This window comes from Chlorocebus sabaeus, chromosome 20 (genome assembly GCF_047675955.1).
Source record: "Chlorocebus sabaeus isolate Y175 chromosome 20, mChlSab1.0.hap1, whole genome shotgun sequence".
NCBI lineage: Eukaryota > Metazoa > Chordata > Mammalia > Primates > Cercopithecidae > Chlorocebus > Chlorocebus sabaeus.
Window position 1 is genome coordinate 129,519,302 of NC_132923.1, and position 19,318 is coordinate 129,538,619.

Here is a 19,318-nt window from a genome sequence, read left to right on the forward strand (position 1 = left end):
TCTCCCATACACTGCTGTACCCCATTTGTATGGAGGGAACCCTAACTCACCCTCAAGTTTCAGCTCAAAAGCCTCTGAGAATCTGCCTGATCCATCCAGGAGGCCTCCTGCAGAGCATCTTACCCCCCATCCTATCTGGGCATGGCCACCCTCCCCTCCCGAGGACCTCAGCACAGGCTGTTAGTGTGCGTCTGCCTCCTCCCCAGATTGTGAACTCCCTGAAAACAAAAGGCCAGGCCTTTCATTTCTGCATCCCCCAGTCTAGCAGATTGCTGGGCATATAAACATCTACGACTAAATGAATGATCAGAACTGTTATGAACACTAGATGAAATAGTACAGCCACCTTTCTAGAAAGGACTCTATGAATGCTACAAGCAACAATAACATCAGCAACAGCAATAAATACCACTTATTGAGTACTTACCGTGCATCAAGCATTCCGCTGACTACTTCACTTGCGTTATCTCTTTTAATCTTTAAAGGATCCATACCAAGGTGAATATTCCAAAATCTATGTTCCCCCAGAACCTAAATGAGACCTTATTTGGAAATACAGGCCCTGAAGATGTAATTAGTTAAGATGAGGTCATATTAGATTAGGGTGGGCATTAAATCCAATGCCTGGTGTCAATATAAGAAGGCCATGTGAAGACCCAGGGAGGATGATATGGTTTGGCTGTGTCCCCTCCCAAATCCCATCTTGGATTGTTATCCCGATAATCCCTGTGTGTTGTGGGAGGGACGCAGTGGGAGGTAATTGGATCAGGCAGGTTGTCTCCCCCATGCTGTTTTCGGGACAGTGACTGAGTTCTCATGAGATCTGATGGTTTTATAAGGAGCTCTTCTCCCTTTGCTCCACACTTCTCTCTCCTGTCACCATGTGAGAAGGTCCAAGCTTGCTTCTGCTTGGCCTTCCACCATGATTCTAAGTTTCCTGAGGCCTCCCCAGCCATATGGAACTGTGAGTCAATTAAATCTTTCCTCTATAAATTACCCAGTCTCAGGTAGTGTCTTTACAGCAGCAAGAGAATGGACGAAGACAGAGGAGTAGATGGCATGAAGGCAGAAATACACAGGGAGGACACCAGAGTGCAGTGACACATCTATAAGCCAAGAACACTAAGGATCGCTGCAGCCACTGGAAGCTGGGAGAGGCCAGGAAAGATCCTCCCCTAAAGCCTTTGAGGGAGCCTGCCCTGCCCACGCCTTGATTTTGTATTTCCGACATCCAGAACTATAAGACAATAATTTCTGTTGTTTCAGGCTACCCAGTTTGCAATCCTTTTAAGGCAGCCTCAGGACACAAAAACAAAGTCCTACAGAACAGAATCCCCACATCTGGCATTTGAGGCTCAGGAAAGTCTAAAGAGTTGTCCATGTTGACCCAGCTGATAAGATTCACCACGGTAAAAGCCAGGCCTGCTTCCCAGGCTTCACCCTGAGCTGCTGAACCAGTCTACATTCAGGTAAAGAAATGGAGAAGCAACAAGCTCTTTCCTCATCTCTTCCCTCATCTCTTAGATCTCAAATCCTTTGAATAGAAAATAAAATGCCAAGCCAAATTCTGCCTCCCCCACAAATAGAGTCAGGCCAAGGCCTATCCTTTACATCCAGACAATTTTCTTCAGCTGACAACAGGAATAATGTTTCTGCAGCTCCAAGCCCCAAACAACCCTCCCTCCAACTGCACAAAGTCCTAAAGTGTGTAGGTAGATTCAACATGAACCCCGGTCCAAGTGATGCTCTGCAAGTCAGCAGCTGCCAATTGCTTTCCAGGAGAAGGGGCAATGAAATGTAACCTCCAAGCATGTTCTCATTCATTCTTCGTGTTCTCTGCACGCTTCACTGACCTTCGAGTCCAAAACCCCTTCAACATCCTCATCCCTGCTCTCTTTTTCACTGAATCTAATCATTCTTCTTGTCAATGTCTCAAGGTCATATCAATCCTTCAGCCACAGACAGTCCCAGGATGATTAAAACTTCTGTAATCTCTTTGGGACTTGGAAGAAAAGTTAGGTTTTCTGGTGGTCAGAGACTGTTTCTGCCAGATCTCAGATGCACAGCAAAGTACTGTCAGGCCTTAGGGGTGGAGCACCTGAAGCTGACCTCCATGAATGCAGACTTTATGTTCCAGAGGTGGAAATCTGTAACTGTCAGAAATGTGAAAGATTTGTCAATAGCACATGAAATCAGCCACCTCAATTGTGAAACCTAAGTCATGATTCCATTTGTCGCATGGTGATTTAAAAGCTCTGCTCTCGCTCTTTTTCACAGCTCCCTCTGTCTCTTCCATCACAGCCTATTTGCTCACTTGGTTTAGAATTATTGGGAACCATCACTTGAGACACTCAGGTTCCATGATAAAAAGAGTTAATCATGCCTGGACTGGAGATGGCAGTTGGGAACCACAAACAGCACCATGGATATACAGGGCATGAATCTACATGGAACGCAAATGGACTCTCCCCACCCACAAGGACACACTTGAGAGCATCCGAAATCCCAAACCCTGGGGCTCCCACTGTAAGGTCCTCCCTGGACCCTTTCCATGTCCTGCACTGGGAGTTGTGGCCTTTGACTCAGATAATACAGGGTGTGCCCAACCAGAGCTGCTGTCCTCTGCAGAGCTGGCTGTGGGGAAGGTCGTCCACTGGAGGACCCTACCTGAGTACTCAAATGGTTGCCCTACGTCAGGAGAGGAGCAGATTCCAGGGGTGCTCTGGATGGAAGAACAAGACCAAGTGATCAAAGTAACTGGCAGGCAGACTTCACATTTGTGTGAGAACTTGCTGGTAACTGAGTTGTTCAGCCTGGGAATGGATCCCTCCCGGGGGATGAACTTTCTGCCTTTGCAAATAACTGTCTCTTAAGAATATTAGGGTTGGTTGCCTGGCCTGCTGTGGGTAGGAGTTTAGATTCCTGAGGCAAAAATGTTTTCAAAACATGTAATCCTTGAATTCAGTGGCCCTCCTGTGCCTCTGAGAGCTCTGATGTGCCCCCTCTGCCCTGCTTTCTCACTGCCTTCCAAGGATGACCGATGGCTGCAGCTAAGTAGCCCACCTTCCAAACCTGCCTTCCTGCCTTTTCACAGGCACTGTCTGTCTCCCCACGTACTTCTTTCCTAGTACATCAGGTTAAATTTATAAAGAAAATTATAAGGACATCTAAGATTATTGAGGGCAATTGGATAATATGTATCATATTTCAAAAATAAATATACCCAAACTCTGACTTTCATATAGTGGAGTAAATATGATGTTACTCCCTTTTCCTCCAGGAAATTACCCCTGCCCCAATGCTAAGGAGAACAAGAAAAATACCAATTCTAGGTTTGATGTCCAGAAATTATCTCTAATCTCTTTTAACAGTGTCTGGAGAAGGGCCGACCAAAGCAATAAAGGTCTAACAGGGTTACAGGAAGATCCCTAACGAGGACGTCTACCGCTGCAGCTCTCAGGCAAAGCCGTGGAGTGCAGTTCATCAAAACAGTGAGCACATGCCCTGAGGCACAAAACCAACAAGCTTCTGTTCAGCAAAAGGAAAACAGGATTCATAGACTGGTAGCAGAGCACCGCCAGGACTCATAGGCTGGTCCAGGGAACTGGATATGGGAGAGGGAAAGAGGAGATGGTAGAGAAGAGAAATTGAATTGGTAGTATCGCCTCTGCAGCTGCTGATTTCTGTTGGCTGGAGATAGGGAAAGGTTCACAAATACAAACACGGCTCTGTGTCTAAGGACCTTTATGATTCAGAGGAAATTTATGTTAGCCAGAAGCCCTACCCTAGATCACATCCTGTAAGAAATTCCTTCACACAGTAGTTCTGGGGGGTGGGAAAGTGGGATCCACTTTATGGAAAGATAGGAAGCACAAGAAAGGAACCAAAATCCAATTAGTATAAACATACAGAAAAAAAAAAGGAGTAACAAGATAGAAATAAAAAAATGTAGGATGCTCACCAGGAAAATGTCATGGAACCATTAAAAATTGTTGACCAAACACTACCACAACTTCAAAAAATAATGAACAAGTGCTTCTTTAAAACAAAAACTCAAAGCAGAGACACAGAAGCTCAGGAAAGGCACAAAATCACATCAAAGGGGAATAAAACATGAATTGGCAGAACTCAGGAAGGAAGTGGAAAAAATAAATAAATAAATCTATCAAAGAAAAGAAGGCCCTTTTGGAAGCAGCCCAAAGGAGAACAAACCCCGCTGAAAGTCAGTAAGGGACAGAGAGGACGGTACCTGGAAAGTGAGTAAAAGTATATGGAAGCAGTTCTGGTTCCAGGCAAGATGGACTGAGTGTCCTGAATACAGCTATAAAACCTGGATTGATGTTGAAAGCAGCAAATCTGAGGACATTGAAAGGTATAGAGGAGCAGGCAAATTAAGGAGGAAGACCAGAATTACCCCTGAAAGAGCCAAAAGCCTCCTATTCTTCCTTCGTCCCTGAGTCTGGATTCCAGGCAGCCTGAAACTGGGAATTGGACTGTGGAAAGAAAGCAAGCCACAGTAAGCTCTGGTTGCAGCTCAAGGAGTAAGAAAACAGGCTCTGGACACTCAGAGAGAGCAGAAGAAATCCCCCATTTTTTTTTTTTTTCCTTTTATCTATTCACTTGCACTGCAGTCCCCAGGCAATCCTGGGTGGAGATAGCAACAGTGAGGCCCACAGGTGCCTAAAATCATGAAAGAAGGGAACCTCTCTCACCAACAGCTAGACCTTTGATCGCAAGGGAGTCAGGCGAACTCATGTTGTTTTCTTTCATGTCTCTGACCTACTGCTGTGGTCCCAGATGTTGGCGCAGTCATGGCATCTGTACAACTGACCAAGGTAACTAAAATCCCAGCTTTATGGCCAGACGACTGAAAAAGAGAGGCCCAAGGAGATGGTGGAGAGGGAAAATCTCACAAAGTTGTTCATAAACTCCTGGGCTCAACCCCAAGCAGCAAATGCATGGATCTGATGCTAACAGCATGCCAAAGACTTTGATAACTGAACTATGGGATAAACTACACCCACGGCCCAAACTGGCCACTGTATGGTGCGCAAACAGGACAGCCCCTGGGTCCTACACAAAGGCTTTGAAAACAGAACCTTGAAAGCACAGTCCATAAAAGTTCAGGCTGAAACCTGCAGCCTGAACCCACCTGGGTGGATTACCTACGAGAACAAAAATGTCAACATTCTCCTTCGGATATCAACATGAGCTAAAGTCTCATCACATAATATTCAAAATGCACAGAATAAAATCCAAAAATGGCTGGCATAATAACAACTAGAAAAAAAACTCAACTTTCATAGAAATAGATACATAGATGGTAGAATTATCTGGCAAAGACTTAAAAGCAGCTATTATAGAAATGTTCCAAGAAGTAAGGGTAAACACTCTAAAAACAAATGGAAAAATGAAATGTTTCAGAAAATAAGTAGAGAATATAAAGAACCAAATGGAAATTTTAGAGCTGAAAATTACCATAACCCAAACAGAAAATTCACTGAGTGGGCTCCAGAGCCAAATGGTGATTACAGGAAAAAAGTGAGCTTGAATAAAAATTATCCAATCCGAATAAGAGAGAATAAAAAAGATTGAAAAAAATTAGCAGAGCCTAGGGAACCGTGAGATGATACCAAAAGGCCTAATATCTGTGTTATTGGAATATTAGAAGAAGATGAAGAGGACTGTGGTACAGAGAAAATATTTGAGTAAATAATCATCGAAAACTTCAAAAATTTGGCACAAGATGTAAACCTACAGATGTAAAGGCTCAGTGAACTCCAAATAAGATAAACCTAAGCAATCCATAATCAAATACATCCGAATCAAACTGAAAACTAAAGACAAACAATCTTGCTGCCTGGGCACAGTGGCTCATGCCTATAATTCCAGCACTTTGGGAGGCTGAGGTCAGCGGATCACTTGAGCCAAAGAGTTCAAGACCAGTCTGGCCAGCATGGCAAAACCCCATCTCTACTAAAAATACAAAAATTAGTCGGGTGTCATAGCGTGCGCCTGTAGTGCCAGCTACTCAGGGAGCTGAGGCACGAGAATTGCTTGAACCCAAGAGGTGGAGGTTGCAGTGAGCTGAGATTGTGCCACTGCACTCCAGCCTGGGCAACAGAGCAAGACTGTCTCATAAAAAAAATAAAAATAAAAATAAATAAATAAATAAATAAATAAATAAAAAGAAAAATTGTGAAAGCAGCCAAAGGAAAACGACACATTACTTTCCAGGCAGAGGTCAGCAAAGTATGGTCCTTGGGCCAAATCTGGCTCACTGCCTGTTTTGTAAATAAAGTTTTATTGGAACATAACCATAACCATTCTATTATGCAGTATCTATGACTGTGTTAGTGAGGCAATGGCACAGTTAGGTAGTTGTGATACGGACTGTATGGCCTGCAAAGACAGAAATACTTACCATTCGGCCCTTTACAGAAAGAAGTTATTGAGCCCTTGGGGAACAATGATTTGAATGGCTGCAGATCTCTCCTCTGAAACTACAGAGGCCAGAAAGAAGTGAAACATTTTTTAAGTGATGAGAGAAAGCACTGCCAGTCAACTCAGGGTTCTAGATTCAGCAAAAATATCCTTCAGGAATGAAACTAAAATCAGGACAATATCACGTGAAAGAAAACTAAAAGAATTAGTTGCCAGCAGACTTGCTCTAAGAAATTTCTAAAAGAAATGCTTCAGATGGCAGGAAAATTAGATAGCAGAAGTAAGTTTGGAACATCAAGAAAGAAGGAAGAACAACAGAACTAATAAAGACCTGGGTAAATACAATAGACAATTATTCTCAAGTAGTTTAAAATATTTTTGATGGTTGAAAGCAAAAATCATAACGTTCCTTATTGGGGTTTTCACTATATATATACATAATATATAAAACAACTAAAATATAAGGGGTGAGGGAATAAAGGAATCTGTATGATGTTAAGCTGGCTACGTTCCACTTGAAGTGGTAAATATTGATTCTAAGTAGATTGCAAAAAGAATGTATTGTAACCCATAGAGCAACCATTAAAAACTATACAAAGAGATATAGTAAAAAAAAAATGTAACATGGAACACTAAAAAATGTTCAAATAACATAAAAGGAGGTAGGAAAGAGGAAACAAAGGAACAAAATCAGGAATAAAAATTGTCTAACTGCAATAATTAAAAAACAGAGATTGTCAGAATGAATAGCAAAGAACCATGACCCAACGATGTGTTGTTCATAAAAAACTCATTTCAGATATAATGATATGAGTAGGCTAAAAGTAAAAGGATGGAAAAAGATATACCATGCAAATACTATGAAAAATAAAGTTTGAGTGGCTATATCAATATCAGACAAGGTAGACTACAGAGCAAAGAAAATTACCATGATAAAAAGAGATAGTGCTTAATAAAAAAAGAGACATAATGATCCTAAATGTGTATGCACATAATAACAAGTTTCAAATATATGAAGCAAAAACTGAAAGAACTGAAGGGAAAACTAAACAAACCCACAACTATAGCTGGAAGCTTCCATATTTCTCTCTCAGTCAGTAACGGAATGAGTAGACAGAAATCAAAGTCATAGAACAACTCAATAGCACCATCGACCAACTCTAACTGATAGAGAGTACGCTACCCAACAGCAGCAGAATACATTCTTTTTAAGCATACATGGAATATTCACTATGATCATGTCTTGAGTCATAAAGCAAACCTTAAAATAATTAAAAGAACTGAAATCTACAAAATATATTCCCTGATGATTAAATTAATTTGGAAATCAATAACAGGAAGGTAACAGGAAAATCTCCAAATACTTGAAAATGGAAAAGAAAACTCTCTAGCCCATAGGTTAAAAAAAAAATTGAAAATATTTTTAACTGATCAAACAATAAAAATATAACATATCAAAGTCTGTGGGATACAGCCAAAGTAGTGTTTAGAGGAAAATTCATCCTATTAAATGTTCACATTAGAAAAGAAGAAAGGTCTCAATCAATAATATAGCATCCTTCTTAAGAAACTAGAAAAATAAGAGCAAATTAAGCTCAAAGCAGGCCAAAAGGAGATAGTAAATTAAGAATGAATTGCGAATGGAATTGAAAACAAACAAAAAAAAAAAATAGAGAAAATCAATGAAAGCAAAAGCTAGTTTGCTGAAAAGATAAATAAGATTAATAAACTTCTCACAATACTAACAAAGAAAAAAGAAAGAAGACAAAACCTACCAATATCAGAAATGAGAGATGAGATATTAGACTCCACACATATGAAAAAGATAAGGGAAAACAGTGAACAACTTCACATAGATAAATTCTACAACTTAGATGAATTAAACCAATATTTGAAAACCACAAACTACCAAAATGTACCCAGATTTTAAAAAACAATTGGAATAGTCCTGTAACTATTAAATAAGTTGAATTAGTAGCTTAAAATTTTCTGAAAAAAATAAATTCTCTAGGCCTAGATGGCTTCCCTGACAAATTTTACTAAACATTTAAAGAAGAAATAGTACAAATTTTACACAATCTCTTCCAGAAAATAGAAGAGGCAGGAACATTTCCCAATTCATTTTATGAGATCAGTATCATCTTGATACCAAAACCAAAGACAGTACCACAAAAGAAAACTATAAACAAATATCTCTCAGAAACAGAAATGCAAAAATCACCAACAGAATATTAGAAAATAAAATTGAGTAACATAAAAAGACGAATATACTATGGCCAAATGGAATTTATCATGAGAATACAAAGCTGCTTCAATATCCAGAAATCATTCATTGTAATTTACCATATTAACAATCCAAAGAAGAAGGAAAAACATTACTATATTCTCAACCAGATGAAGGGCATCTACCAAAAAACCCTACAACTAACTTTATACTTAATGGTGAAAGATTTGAATGTTTTCCCTCTAATATCAGGAACAGGGTAAAACTGTCCATTCTCACAACTCCTATTAAGCTTTGTAGGGAAACCCTAGCCGGTGCAATAAGGCAAGAAAAAGAAATAAAAGCTTGTAATTGGAAAACAAGAAGTTAAACTGTTCCTATTTTCAGATAACATGATTGCCCACACAAAAAATCCTAAGAAATTTACAGAAAAAAAAAAAAAAAATCCTAGAACTCAAGTGAGTTTAGCAAGGTCACAAGATATAAGATGAACACACAAAATTCAGTTGCATTTTTATATACTAGCAATGAATTAGTGAAAGCCAGTTTTTAAAAAATGCCATTTAAAATAGTTCAAAAATGGAAATACTTAGGTAAAAACCTAATAAAAATATATATAGCATCTATATGCTGAAAACTACAAAATACTAACAAAAAAATTTTAAAGACTTAAATAAATGGAGAGATATATGGTTGTCCCTTGACATCTGCAGAGGATTAGTTCCAGAAACCCCTGTGGACATAGAAATCCACAGATGCTCAAGCTCCTTATATAAAATGGCATAATATTTGCATATAACCTATGCTCACCCTCCCATATAATTTAAATCATCTCTAGATTGCTTATAATACCTAATACCTAATGTAGATGCTATGTAAATAATTGCTATACTGTATTTTTTACTAGTATTATTTTTATTGCTGTTATTTTTTCTGAATATTTTTGATCCACTGTTGGTTCAATCTACCAACATAGAATCTGAGAAATGGAGAGCTGATTGTACTGTGGTCACGTATTGGAAAACTCAGCATAGGAAAGGTTTCCAGTTTCCCCCAAAGTGATCTATAGAGGTAACACTATACCAATAAAAAATTCAGCAGAATTCTTTTTGTAACTATAGACATACTGATTCAAAAATGTATATTGAAAGGCAAAGTAATTAGTATAGCCAAAACAATTTCTTAAAAGAAAACTAAATTTGGGGAAATTTGACTAACCAATTTGAAGACCTGTATAGGCCTACAGTAATGAAAACAGTGTAGTATTGGTGATGTAATAGGCACATAAATGAATAGAACAGAAGAGACATAATAGAAATAAACTCCACAAATACAGACAATTGATTTGTTGACAAAGGTGCAAAGGCAAATTCAATGGAGAAGATTTTTTTTCAATAAGTGGTATTAGAACAATAAGACATCTAAATGCAAACAAAAACAAAAAACAGAAAACCCTCAACCTAAGCCTCACACATTATACAAAAGTTAGCTCAAAATGGATCCTAGATCTAAGTGCAATATGTAAAATCATACACTTTTTTAAAGCGAACATAGGAGAAAATATTTGTGACCTGGAGTTAAGCAAATATTTGCTAGACATAAAACCAAAAACAGAATCCGTAAAAGAAACAATCACTAAATAGGATTTCATCGAAATTGTAAAACTTTTCTTCTAGGAAACACTCTTCAGATAATGAACAGACAAGTTACAGACTAGTTAAAAACATTGGCAAATCCCATATCTGACTCAACAGCAAGAAGACAAACAACCCAATAAATAATGAACAAAAATTTGGACAGCACTTCACTTAAGAGGACACAGAAATGGAAAATAAGCCCATGCAAAGTTGTCCGACATCATTGTCCATTAGAGAAATGCAAATTAAAACCACAATGAGACACCAGTACACATCTATTAAACTAGCCAAAAAACAAAACACACACAAAATCAAAATGATAAAAATGTGTTGACAATTTCTTACAAAGTTAAACATACATTTACCATCTAACACAACAATTCCACCTCTGAGTGTTTCCCTTGGAGAAATGAAAACTGTTTACATGGAAACCTACATGTAAATATTTCTAGAACATCTATTCGTGATCATCCTAAACTTATATATCCAGGGAGCAGATAAACAAACTAGTACATGAATACAATGGAGTATTACACAGCAATGAAAAAGTAATGAATTGCAACATTGAGCGGAATGAAAGTACTGGTCTCAAAAGTTTCCATATAGTATAATTTCATTTATAAGACATTTTCAAAAAGACAAAACTATGGTGTTGGTGAACAGATCAGTGGTAATAGGTTTCAGGGTAAGGTAAGGGTGTGACTACAATAAAAATACCAGCTGGGTTTGGTGGGGGTTTTTTGCTTTGTTTTGCTTTAGATCAGTCTAATTCAAAAGTTTATTAGAGAAATACAAGAAAAAGTAGCCAAGAACATTCTGAAAAAGAGGAATAAAGGTGGACTTCCTTCATGAATATGAAAATGTATTAGAAAACTACAATAATTAAGAGTGTGGCAATCGAATATGGATAAACAGACAATTCATTGAAACAGAATAGACAGTCCAGAAATAGATCCAAATACAATTAGAAATTTAATATATAACAGAGAAGGCACATGCCTACCAGCAAGAAAAAAAGGCAGATGATTCAATAAATAGTTTGGAAGCACTTGAGCAGCTATCTGGAGAAGAAAAATAAAGTTGTATAATATATTGACACTGTCCGTCTACCATAACACATTCTAAATCATTCAGAGATTTAAATTAAGAAAAGAATAAAAACATTAAAATACTAAAAACTTTTTTTTGTAATTTTGGAACAAGAAATGCCCTCTCTATGCCATACATTTTAGAAGTCGTAACAGAAAAGAGATACATTTGTCTACTTACACTTTTTAAAATGTCTAGAAAAATATTAAAAAGCAAAATCAAATTATAAACTTTTGAATTAGACTGATCTAAAGTAAAACGAAGCAAAAAACCCCCACCAACCCCCAGCTGGTATTTTTATTGTAGTCACACCCTTACCTTACCCTGAAACCTATTACCACTGATCTGTTCACCAAATTATGAGCTGAGAAATTATTTACTATATATCATAGAAAAGTTAATTTCTGTAATATATAAAGAACCTCTCCTAACCAATAAGAAAAAATCTCAAAAATCTAATACAAAGATTTGCAAATTTCTGAATAGAAAACAAGTATGTTCAACTTCATTAATAAGATAAATTCAAAGTAAAACTATAAGAGCCATTTTATATGTTAGACCTGAAAGAAAAAAAAAAAAAAAAAAAAGCTTTGATAGCACAATGTTTTGATAAGGGCTTGAGGAAACAAATGATTTCACATAGTGTTAACTGGAATGTAATTTAATTTACCATTTATGGAGGGCAATTTGGCAATATTCGTGAAAATAAAAAGCCACACAGTCCATCATCTAAACTTTCCTCTTCTATAATTTATTTTACATAAATAGTCACACAAGTGTAAAATGACATATGTGTATAAAATAATTGTCAATTATTAAAATATTGTTTGTAATAACAAAAGACTAGAAACAACTATTCATTAACAGAATGTTCATTGAGTTAAACATTGTGCATTCATTCTATCCAATACCAACTCCCATCTCAAGGTCTTTTTAAAAAATAGTGGCAGAAAGTACATAACATGAAATTTACCATTTCAACCATTTTCAAGTGCACTATTCAATGGCATTGAGGACATTCGTATTGTTGTGCAATCATCACCACTCTCCTCTTCCTAAACTCTTCATCATCCCAAACAGAAACTCTGCCTCCTTTAAGCAATCACTCTTCATTCTCCCTCCCCTCCCCCAGCCCTTGAGAACTTTAATCCCTGTCTCTCTGAATTTGCCTATTCTGAGATCTCAGGGAAGCAGGACCATAGAATGCAGTATGTGTCCCTTTGTGTCTGGCCTCTTTCCCTTCGTACAGAGCTTTTAGGGCTTGTCCAGGTTGTCCTGTGATCTCAAAGGCTTCCACTTGCTGTTGTAATTGGAAAGTCTCTCCCCAGATTTCAACACGGCTCCTGACCCCTTCAACTCTTTGCTCTCCAGTCATCTCAGTAAGGCCTGCCCTGACCACTGGATTTAAGGTTGCGGCCACATCCCGTGACTTTTCTCTGCTTTGTTTTTCCCTGTGTCTCTCATGACCATTTGGCATGCGACATACTCTAGTTCTTATTGTCTGCCCATCCCTTGTCTCTAGACTGTGCGTCAACAAGGGCTAGGACAGCTCCAGCACCTAGAACACTACGTTCTAGCAGCTGCTCAGTAATACTTGTGGGATCAATGAAACAATGGAAACGATGTAACCATCCAACAAAAGGCTAAGAAAATAACACCTGCAGCTGGTAAAATGTACTAATTTGTGTGACATAAATTATGTTCACTATACAGCTGTGGCTAAAAACGAGACATAGAGTAAGGTTCAGCTTCATAAAAATGTTTGTGCATGTGTGTATGTATACATTGGATTTGGGGGGACTTTTTATACAGTTTTATACTGTTTGCATTTTTATAATAGATTGTTTTTGATATCAACATAAAGACAAGATACTTCTGTTTTGGACAAAAATGCAATGTTTCTTTAACTCAAAGCTTGTGGCACTGAAGCCATGTTCTTTAAGAAGGAAGAGAGTGCTCTAGGTACCATCTCAACTATCAGGCAGAAGACAGGAAGAAGTCAAGTAATAATAACGGTGCTTATACTAGTTAATGCTTAGTGAGTGCTTAATGTATGCCAGGCACCACTCTAAATAAATGCTTCACATGTCGTAAGTCATATAATGCTCCCAGCAGCACCAAGAGGAAGGCGGTGGTACTGTCCTCAGTCATAAATGAGGACACAGACACAGAGAGATTACAGAATTTGTTCAGGGTCACCCTAGCCTCCCATGGCACCTGGGTACCCTTCCCCTCGGGCCTTCATCGCACTGTGCTGTCACTGCCTGGTAATTTGTGCATCTCCCAAAAATGACGATTTGGGAGATTAATTCCGCTGCGGATCGCCAGCCTCGCACAGGTCTGAAACATGGGGGTGCTGGTGAACCATGTTTATTGAATCCATGTGACCAACAAAAGAAAAGGCATCAACGGGGAAGCCCAATACCTGAGAGAGGCTCCCCCAAAGGGTCCCCTTGAGATGCAAGACCCTCATGAGGGACTCTGGGATGGGGAGAAGCACAATAGGGGCTCCAAATGGGAACCAGATGAAGCCCCCCAACTCCTCCCAATTTACGACACATGGATGCGGAATCACAAATCTTCTAACTGCAGATATTAGAGGTGCATATTTCATCACTCTCAGCATTGCATATTTATAATTTAGCAGTGTGTAAAAATTTATAAAGGCACAACTAGTGGTTGGTTAATGACAGCCACCGTGGCAGCCCATATTTCGGGTATTTCTCATGTCACAGAAATCTGGCCTGGAACAGAATGCCACATGCATAAAACAGGTGATGAAAAGACAGGAAATGGGCTGGGGGCTTTATGACAAAACCATCCCTAGACTCACAAAGGCTCTCCCCGTTATTGTCGGCGAGAGGTGAGCTGCTCCAAAAAGGGAGAGTGGGGCCAGGTGTGGGAGGGGATTGAGGAGCATCTCTCCGTGGGCAGATGCACAGAAGCCCAATGCCAGCCAGGCTTCAAAGAGCAAAGCTTTCTGACGGAGAGTGATTAAGGCAAGAGACCCACCACCCCAAGAGAAAGCAGTCGATGCTTTTGCTGTATGGACAAATGCATAATTTTATCTTGGAAAAAGAATTCCCTGCCTTTCCAAAAGTGAGTCCTAAAATAGCTGCCTTTCAAGGACCAGCGTCCTGATCGAGTTTTTATTCATCCGTGGCTGCAGATGAGCCAGAACAAGTCCTGGAAGTTTACCCCTGAAGCCATGGCTCTGGTCTCACAACTCATCAATTCCATGTGCTGGATGACAGGGGCCCAGGCCCAGGGGCCCGGGAAAGCCTGCAGCCCATTCCAGAGCCCAGAACAGCTTGGCTCAGGGCGGGGCTGGGCAGGTGGAGGCCTCCGTGCTGCAGGATGTGAGAGCACTTGCTGGGTAGCAGGAGGCCAGGCTGCCGTCAAGAAGTGGGCTAGAGAGAAGAGCATCTCTTCAGCAGGCATCCCAGGAGCACCTCCTACCAGGGTGCCCCCAGTATCCATCGTGTCTGCCCCAGTCTTTAAAGATAATGAGTGGGCCTTGGATTTTTCTTTCCTATCCATGCTGTGGGGAAGAGGTGAGCAGACACCCCCAAGATGTGGTTACATCCATCATGAACACACTGCCGGGCTCCACACAAGTCATCCGAGGGGCTGACTGAACCCGAGGCACCAGCACTACAGGCTCACAGGGATCCTCCCCAGGCCCCACGGGCAAAGCCCCTCGGTCGTCAACAAGGGCTGGGAAACTAACCCCTTTGTACGTTCCACCACAAAGTCAAGGAAGTTGATCAACAAGCCATCTATTTTCACTTGGTACAACAATTAGAGCAGATCTGTATTTTTCCAAACTATCACCCTGAAAAAGTCAAACCACACTACAAATCAAAAAAGAATAATTAAAATCTACACCTCTCGCAGTACCACAGGGTAAGGCAATTACAAGGCACTTCTAATGAGCAATTTACGTAATTTAAAAAGTCAGACCCGTAATATGCAAAGAACGCTTCAGATGAATTACTGCTGGGTGACTAGGTGCACTCTGATCCTTGTGTCTGGCCCCTGCTGGCTGTGGCTCCTCTGTCACCCTCACATCATATTTCTGGGCTCCTGGGTAACAGCCATGGAAGATTTTCTGCATAAGCTCAGACTGTGACTCATATTTAGAAAGTGCATTTAATACCGACTTGCATAAAGGATGGTGGGTAATTGCTGCTAGAATCCAATGTGTGTGTTGTATCTCATCTATGATACGCAATTTAGAAGCTATATTCTAGTAAGAGAACTTTATGACTTGCTGTCATGATAAATAAAAGTTTATGGCATAATGGAATTAATATTTACTTTGAGTGCAACACAGACTATTGAAATAAAGTTGCTCTGGAATCACTTTAAACCAGGAGAGTTTGCAAATGTCGCCAACGGACAACATGACACTTCCTCTCATTGCCTGCCTATCATTCACCATCTTTCAGGATTCTGCTTTAATCAATTTCTATAAGTTTTTTTCTTTTTTTTCTTTTTTTTTTGAGATGGAGTTTTGCTCTTTGTTGCCCAGGCTGGAGTGCAGTGGCACCATCTCGGCTCACTGCAAGCTCTGCATCCCGAGTTCAATGATTCTCCTACCTCGGCCTCCCGAATAGCTGGGATTATAGGCACCCACCACCAGGCCTGACTAATTTTTCTATTTTTAGTAGAGATGGGTTTTCACCATGTTGGTCAGGCTGGTCTCGAACTCCTGACCTCAGGTGATCTGCCTGCCTTGGCCTTCCAAAGTGCTGGAATTACAGGCATGAGCCACCACACCCAGCCTCTATACAATTTTCTAAACAATGCTTGGAGTTAAAAACATTGATGCTGGATGTGATGCAGTAAATGTAGAAGGGATCTGCTGCACCAGGAATGAGAACAGGGACAGGCCTGGAAGGCAGGACCAGAGTGGGGCGTCAGGGTGATTCTATGCCAGGGTCTAGGGGAGACCCTTGGAGGAAGGAAAATCATGTTTTCTGAGTGAGTCCCTCTAATGCAGCTGTTTTCAGAAGGGCATTTGTGACTCATCGGACATTCAATCTGGTGCTTTATTGTGAAGGGAATTTTTTTTTAAAGAATGCTATCTCAAATTCAAATTATACAGTGGCTGCTTGATTCTAAAATAAACAGACAGCAAGCAATTTTCTGACTTTATTCTAAACGATAATTACTTAAGGTACAGGGAGCAGTTGTTCTGGATCTTAAAGGAATCAGACCACAGTCAGGGTTGCTGTGAAGCTAATGACACTGAAGCTTTCGAGGCCCCTCTGGTTGCACAGGCCCCTTCTAAGACGCCAGGTCTCATTTTGTGTTCCTTATTTTGTATTGCTCATTCTTACACAAGGTCCCATAAAACTGAGATCTGCCCTGATCAGAAGTCAATTTACATTTCAAAGCAAAATGACACAAACCAAAGAGAGGGGCTAGAAATTCTGACCCAGTGAGGGGTTGGGACACCCCCTTGTACCCCCTTACCCACAGTCCTTGCTTGCACGGTGCACTGACTGGGTGTATGTCTCTGTGTGGGGTTGGGGCGTTGCTCCCTGAATATGGCCAGGGAAGAGATGGAAGTGGAGGCTTTATCGGAAGGTTCCAGGAGCCTGAGACACAAGGGCCAGCGTCTGACTCCGGGGAGCCGCTGGCTCATTGCGAGGTTGGAAGCTCTCCCAGTCTGAGTCACGCAGCAGCAGGAGGCAAATTGCCCAGACTATAAACAAGTGGGAGAATTCCAGAGAAAGCCTGGATTACTGGGGTGGTCTGCACCTCCCGCCCCCTGCTTAGTTCATACTGAGTCACATACAGCATTGCAATAAGGGGGAGAAACTGCTGACAGTGCTGGCTTCAGAGTCAAAGGGAAAGCTCTCGCTCAGAGGCTCAGATGATTTCAACAACATTTTTAGATGTACAAAGTACGTTTCATATAAAGAAATCAAGTTGTTGTTTCATATACAGTTTTATTATGAAGAAGTGATATCTGCTTAATAACAAATCCATGAAAACAAAGGAAGCACTAGGCAGAGAATAAGGTCTCCACGCCTCCAGCACCTATTTTAAAACAGAATTTTCAGAGATTTTGAATTTTCAGGAAGCAGACCTAGAGAGGGGAAGGTACTTGCTTAAGGTCACACAGCAAGTCAGTGGAGAGGCAAGATGCAAACTCAGGACATCTGACTTCATCATCTTAGCACCGTAGTCAAAGCGAGTAGCCTCCTCAGCTCATTGCTACAAAAAGAAACCGTTATGAGTCCAAAGCCCTTGGGTCTGGTGGGCAAAAGGGAAGAGAGGAGAAGGGAGGGTGAAATGTTGACTGCTCAGGATTGTTCTGTCTTAAACATTTTGGTGATTGTCTTCTGAGCCCATTAGGGACTGACTCACCCATATGTCTGAAATGGTCCCTGAGTGCATTCCTGGGGCCCTGGATGAGGAACTGGGAGAGCTTCAGAATCTAACACAATGCCTGGCATTTGCTTAATAAAAGTTTGCTGGATAAACAATTTAGTAAATACAGAATGTACTGATAAATACCTAATTCCCCTAGATGGAAGTGGTAAAATTCTAATATACAAGAGACCTTGGTAACCTGAGGCCCTTTAGAAACAAAAATCTAGAATTTTGCCTGTAGCAAGTGACCAGAATTCTGGCCCTGTAGATGGTAGAAATGAGCTTGTATGGACAGTCCCAGAAGAGAGGGCTGCATGTGGCAAGCCAGGCAGTGTTAAGGGACCCATTTTTATTCACGGCTCACGACCAGGAAAGACAATCACTGGACCTCAGAGTAGAAAATACATTCCTGGGGACCCACAGGAACTTGTCAGTGACTTTCATAGAGAGGAAAAGACCCTGTGGTGGGGGGGGGGGGGGTGCGTGGGGACCATGCATCTCTGGGGAAGGCTAAAATGACAATTCAACCCCTACTGTTGTACTCAGGGATCCCTGATTTGTTTCTCTGATGCGCACCCTACACCCCGCACAGGAAGGCCACCCTCATACTCAGCCCTGTAGCTTGCTGTCCGAAGGATTCCCACTGAGTCTTCCTTGAGAACCCTTCCCTGGGAGTCCTCTACAGATAGATACCAGCCTAAAAAGGCAACTGAAAAGTCTTTACAGGGTCTTTGTTCATTTCAGATCACAAATTGTTTGACTCAATTTTATTTCAACCGAAAGGACTACAAACATATATAGAACTGCCGCTGACAAGGGTGATGAGCTGGTATAGGGAATGGGAAGAAATGGTAAACATTAAACCAAATGGATATTGATTCCTGCTACAATGAAGTGACTAGGATTGGATTTGCCCTCCTGCTGTAAATAACCATGAAACTAGACAAAAATATCTGAGGCTACTGTTTGCAGCCATTGTGCAACAGGCAGTTCAGGACTGTGGTTCTGCCAGAAAGAAAACACACAAGATAAGCCCCATGCTTGCCCAGATTTTTGGCCCATTACACAGGAGGATGGGGCACAGCAACCTACATAATTGGAGAAGGCAAAAAATCAAGAGTTTGGGGCTGCTAAAGCAGCCAGGACTTACAGGTCTGGGCTCTGGAGAGAAGAATCTTGTGCAGAAAGTAGGCCCTAGAAGTCTGCCTGGAGGTACCCTGTGAGTATTGGGTTGAGGGTTGAGGGCAGAATTGCCCACACACAGGGCAAAACTCCATAGCTGCTATAAGGCTGAAAGCTAAGCAGAGACTTCCAGAGTCATGTAGAGCTGGGAGAGCTTTGAATTCTGGCCAAGCCAGACAAGAGAACCCTTGCTGAGTACCCAGAGTATTTGTTCGCCAAAAGGCCAGGGCTTAGGAGCAAGGACCATACTCTACAGGAAAGACCAGAGCCTAGGAATAAGGACAAAATAAAAATAGACCAACCCTAATAAAGATTCAAACCAAGCTTGACCAGACCAAGAGGATCTGCCAGTAAT

At 40.7% G+C, this 19,318-nt stretch overlaps 1 protein-coding gene across 18 annotated transcripts in view; it reads right to left on the reverse strand.

Moving 5' to 3' along the window:
- CAMTA1 (calmodulin binding transcription activator 1) overlaps nucleotides 1-19,318 on the reverse strand; it is a 975,861-nt gene that overhangs the window by 439,255 nt on the left and 517,288 nt on the right. Inside the window, exon 6 of one of the 18 annotated variants that reach the window (XM_073007869.1) lies at nucleotides 17,602-17,622. The exons of the other annotated variants lie outside the window; for them this stretch is intronic. Coding sequence (XP_072863970.1) covers nucleotides 17,617-17,622 — 6 coding nt within the window. The 3' untranslated portion in view covers nucleotides 17,602-17,616. Of the gene's footprint in view, nucleotides 1-17,601; nucleotides 17,623-19,318 lie in introns of those variants that run through there. 18 annotated transcript variants of the gene reach the window in all.